Source organism: Apis dorsata, unplaced genomic scaffold (genome assembly GCF_000469605.1).
Source record: "Apis dorsata unplaced genomic scaffold, Apis dorsata 1.3 scaffold_58, whole genome shotgun sequence".
In the NCBI taxonomy this organism is placed as follows: domain Eukaryota; kingdom Metazoa; phylum Arthropoda; class Insecta; order Hymenoptera; family Apidae; genus Apis; species Apis dorsata.
Window position 1 is genome coordinate 1093510 of NW_006263358.1, and position 5425 is coordinate 1098934.

Below are 5425 nucleotides of genomic sequence, written 5' to 3' on the forward strand. Positions count from 1 at the left end.
CGTTGCGCTTGGTAACAGTCGCGCGGAATGCGGAATCCGTTTGTTGTCGGGGAATGTGAATAATTTGTATGGCGAGTCGTGAATCGTGGGATTCCTGGCTAACCGATGTGTCCATACATTCGAATCCACCCTCGATCGTATGCAATAGATTTCCAAAATAATACGACATCCCCGTACACCCCTCCTCCCTTCTCCCTCGATCGTCGACGTAATGGATTCGTAACGTTGCTACGATCGAAAACAAGCCTCGAAGCTATATATATAAAACAAATCCATTCGAGGGAACCTCGAGGCAAAACTCTGTCATAAACAGAGAGAAGGAGGAGGATCGAAGGATCGAAGGAAATAGCCGTGCAAAGGGGTGAAAAGTTCGGAAACGATCGGTGGAAGGAAAGGCATTTTTCTCCCCTTTGTGATTCGATTTTCTTTTCCAGACAGAGAATGGAGAGGCAGAGTGACAATGCGCGCGGCCAAGAATACAATTCGGAATTCTTTCGCGAGTTCTCCCTCTCTCCCCTCCTCACCACCTCCCGTGAAAAGCGCAATTCTATCCGGAATTGCGGATGCGCGAATTTGCTTTCAAAGTATCCGCAAACTCGTCGACAGAGAGGCGACAGAACGAGCGCTAGTGGAAGATTAGAGGCCGGTGGGTGGCTTCGCTTGGTGGAAAAAGCGAATCCGCTCGATCTGCTCGGCACAAAAGGATCCGCGAGGCGGAGAAAGGTGGAAGAAACGTGAGGGAAGGAGGGAGGGAAGAAGGGAGGGAAGAAGGAAGGAAGGAAGGAAGAAAAGGACTATTGGAAAATAGAAGGAGACAAAGGGGATGGTTCGGTGGCTGCCACCACCGATTCTCGATGCTTGATGCTCCTTGCCTTTTGGCCATCGTCAAAGGACGAAAATTGAACCGCAGGAAGCTGGAACCTACAACCGAGATTGTGGAAAGTCCCGACCGCTGTGGACGCGCTGAATTTTTCTCCCGTCGTGAAAGGGAAAAATTTCGCGAGTGAAAAAGAAGAAGAAGAAGGAGGAGGAGAAGAAGAAGAGGGATGACATCGATCTTCGAGAGAATTGTCAATGTTGAAATTATATCTTGAAAGTTGGGAAATAAAGAAGTACGGTGAAGTACAGGTATTGGATTAATCGTAAGTCTTTCGAGAGATTGGCTTCCGGCTTGTTTTATCGAGCCACGTCGTGAAGGTACGTCGGATGAAGGGAAGTTTCTTCTCGTTTAACGAGAAAACAACGTAATGGGAAATCGCGTTTTAATGAAGTGAACGGTATAAGCGGAATATACTCGTGAAACATTATAATTATAGGAGGGTGGCAATGATCGAAGAGATAAAAGGGGGAGGGTTTTTCTTCTCCGACAGAAGAATGACTATAATACCGTTCCACGTCGCCTGGCTTTGGAACCAAGCCTCGAAAGTTTCTTCGTTCTTCATGAAGGATAAGATAAAGAAAAAGTCCTCTTTATGAACGCTATAAACAAGAATGGTGATAAAAATAGTGAGAAAAGATAGTGAAAAGAGAGGAATAACTTTCTCGACGATTCTCGATTCTAATTTTTCACTCTAACGCATCCCTCAATCCCAAATTGAGACAAACGATCGATCGAATCGACTTTGAAAAATTAAAATGATCAAGCGTCCTTCAAAATATTTCTAACAGCAAAACTTTAGAAATTTTCACTCCGCGGATTAAAATTTCCAGTAACAAGTAGGATGGTTAAGGTAAAAAAGATGTAGAAAAAGAAAAAAAGAAAAAGAAAAAAAGTAAAGCACAGTTTCCAGACACCTGATGTCTCGAATAGGAGCGCAAAATTAATCATGCGAGGCGTTCCCTAAGCTTCAACACTGCCTGGTATTGTTAATACTCTTTCTGGCACGCGTCCAAGCACAAAGGTAAAACAGCATTAGCACGTGCGATGCTTCCAATACCAGCCTGCCCTTTTATATGTACGTACGATCGCGAGCATAACGGTTCGCGTGGGTGTGTGTACGCGAGAATACACGTACTATCACGTGTGGAACGTGTGACAGCATTTCTCGTGGTGACCTTGTGGTTGTGAAAATTTAATTAAAACGCGGTCCCGACGCGAGTTCTTGCGCCGGACAACGCGCGTAACTTGACAAGATCTCGCCACGACGACGTGTTCTCCTTTCACTTTGGTAAATTGCGGGGAATAGAATCGTGCTAGAAAATCGTGTCGTGGAATATTTCGTGAGAAGGAGAAGGATACTATGGATTGTCCGTATTTAGCCTTATTTGGACTGGGAACATTCATTTTTATAAAGAAGATGTTGCGTAATTGGTTTGAGAAATTGTATAATGAAAGATCTTTAAGATATAAAGATATCTACTTGAAGTTAAAACAGTTCTAAAAGACGTAGCGTTTGATGAAAGAGGAACTGAACGATGTCGAGAATTGTTAAACTTTCATATAATAATTTCTGTGTATACGTATATATTCGAGTTGGATGGTGGAATTTCTTGGAAAGTGGAAAGAAAATTATATAATCTAAAAATCTTGTTTGAACTTTCGTAATAATAAATATTTTTCTTTCTCTTTCTCTCTCTCTCTCTTTTTGCAAATGAATTATACCGTCACGATGAATTATCACGGAAGAAAAATATTTCGAACTTGAAGGAATAGATATATTTAATAACCGTGCACTACAATAACGGAATAACACGAGAGATAAAGAAACGAGCGTTGAAGAGCGTTAATAATAATTTATTGGCTCGAGTGGAATTCATTTGTCATAATTTCATGGAAAAACACGTGACACGTAGATGAAAATATTATAACGAAAATGTTATATCAAAGCTAATTAATGGATCAACCATGTACAGGGTGGATATAATTTATCCTTATGCGAAACAGCTTTATTAATTCGAAAAATACTTTGAAATTTAATTAGAACGATGAAAAATAATCCCAGAAATTTATCACTACTTTGATTTCATTATTACTTATTTCTAACAATAATTCCCTCCCCCCCTTTTTTCAGCGTTGAGCCTGCTATGTGTAAAAAAATTCTCCGGCAGCGGCACGATGCTGGAAGCACCGCCCGGAAGTCGCGAGGACCTCGTGGAGGCGGCAAGAACACCGTGCACACCTACAGGTTAGCACGCATTTCGCAATTTTATTGGAAAGTTTAAACGAACATTTAAAAAAGATTAACTTAACTTTCACGCTAATCCATCTTAATTAATGAAAAACAATATCGAAATATCGTGAAGATAAAAGTGTCAAATTATCACGGATGACACGTTCGATTATAGAACCCACCTTAATACTCGCGAATCACTTGTGAATCGTAACGATATCGCGTACACGAATGAAGAAGAAATGTCGAAATATGAGGACAAAAATATCAAATTATCACGGATGACGCGTTATAGAACCCACCTTAATACTTGTGAATCACTTGTGAATCGTAACGATATCGCGTACACGAATGAAAAAGAAATGTCGAAATATCGTGAAAACAAAAATATCAAATTATCACGGATGACGCGTTATAGAATCTACTTTAATACTTGTGAATCATTTGTGAATCGTAACGATATCGCGTACACGAACGAAAAAGGAATGTCGAAATATCACGAGGATAAAAGTTAAATTAAAGAACGAATAATGGGTTCGATTTTAGAAGCCAAGGTATTTCAGGATAAAATATCGAATTCGTGTTTATCATAAACTTTAAATGGACACCGGCATTCAAAAGTTTCGACACGAGTCGTAAATTGGACGAATAAATAATGAAAATGGTAAAAGTAGCACGATACCGTAACCGTTGCCATAGTTTCGCCCAGAGTTATTGGCAGCGTGTGTGCATTTTCATTCGTATCAATTTCGAGGATTACGGAGTTGGTAGCTTCCACAACCGGGTCGGTAAATTTCAATCTTTATCTACCGGTCTACCGGTAATTCCAGGTTCGAGCCGATCGTTAAAGCGGGACAGATGTCGTATCCCGGGGTTGGGTTGAACAGCGGGAAAAATGTTCGATGCGTGGCTAACCGGAAACCTGAAAAACCTTCTGAATCGCGAGTGATTAACCCAGTTCGCGTACCGTAATTAAACTTTAGGCCGCGTGTACATCCGAATGCAAAAAACAGCGTGTCCCAACACCCTCGCGGACAGAGGAAAAAAAGATTAAACCTTCTTTTTCCTGGATATTTTTGTATTTATTTTTTTTTCTTTTTTTTTCTTTTTCCCCATCGAGTATATTTTCCCCCTCTTTTTTTCCCCATCGCATTTTGGGTCACACGTTAACGCAAAAATATTCCTTCGTAACGAATGAAACAATAAATCCACCGAGTTATAATACCGTATACAAAATAGGTCGTATACGAAATTTTTTCTTTCCACGAGTTTCCAGAAAATTAAATTCCCTCGTATTCCAGGGAGAAATCACGTTTCCGGAAACATTTTCTCACGATACATTCCCTCCTTCTTAACGAGCAATCTCGAAATGAGAAACCAACCGACCATTTGCTAAATGAAAGCGGCAAATGGGGAGAGAGAGTCTCCGGATCGGCGAATAAGGTTGACGAACAATCGAGAACCGAGCCGCGATTGCCCGGAAAGGATCATCGGTCGAATGGTTATTTCGCGTGGGACAACAGGTGCACGCGAAAAACATTTTTTGGAATTGCATCGTTTCCACCATTTATTAGCCCCGCTTTCGGGAGTTCCCAAGTATCCCCGAGTATATATCGATGCCAAGAGTCGAATTACATACGCGAATTAACTTGCATCTAAGAATCGAATCGAACGAAAGGGAAAAAATCGTTGGAAAAATCGTCCCATTTCAGTTCCATTCGACCGACTTTATCCCTTATCCCCGGTTAAAATAACCGACGGCGAAGCTTTGAATGAAGGGAAGAACACGATCGATGATACTCACACTTCCTGTCGGCATTATTATCTCCGCAACTCTAATAGAGGGCGGTTCTTTTTTATCCCGATGGAGTGGCAGTGTCTCACGATGATCTACGGTCTCTGACTTTGCGCCGTGTCGGTTATGGGGCGGGTACTTTTTATCGAGATCTATCCGGCAAGAATTTCAGTTCAGAGTTAACCCCGAACGGCTCGTCCACCCTACGGATATAACGAAACACGATGGATTATAAATAATAAAAAAGAAAGGAAAAAGACGTTAAACGAAAAAGGGGGCAAGCATGGAAAAACATGTACGGTTTCGAGGATGTATTATTAGGTTCAAGGGCGAGCGTGAAGGGTCTAAAAATAAGGCAACCTTTCCCCCTTGTAATTTTAGACGTTACAGAGGATGCAATGGAAGCGAAAATTACGCGTTCGACACCTTCGTAACCAACCTCGATCTCTTGGAGAGGAGGACAGCGGCTCGGTCAGACACGGCTCGTGCCGTGTTTCCCCTCTTCCCTCCTCCCTCCCCC

General features: G+C 41.7%; 1 protein-coding gene and 1 long non-coding RNA gene across 2 annotated transcripts in view; one reads left to right on the forward strand and one right to left on the reverse strand.

The window, feature by feature from the left end:
• Nucleotides 1-5425, forward strand: part of LOC102678880 — a 123731-nt gene that overhangs the window by 92700 nt on the left and 25606 nt on the right. Inside the window, exon 4 of the mRNA XM_006609583.2 lies at nucleotides 3012-3125. Coding sequence (XP_006609646.1) covers nucleotides 3056-3125 — 70 coding nt within the window. The 5' untranslated portion in view covers nucleotides 3012-3055. The remainder of the gene's footprint in view (nucleotides 1-3011; nucleotides 3126-5425) is intronic.
• The window catches only part of LOC116186809, a 40644-nt gene that overhangs the window by 4555 nt on the left and 30664 nt on the right, over nucleotides 1-5425 (reverse strand). The window lies entirely within an intron of this gene.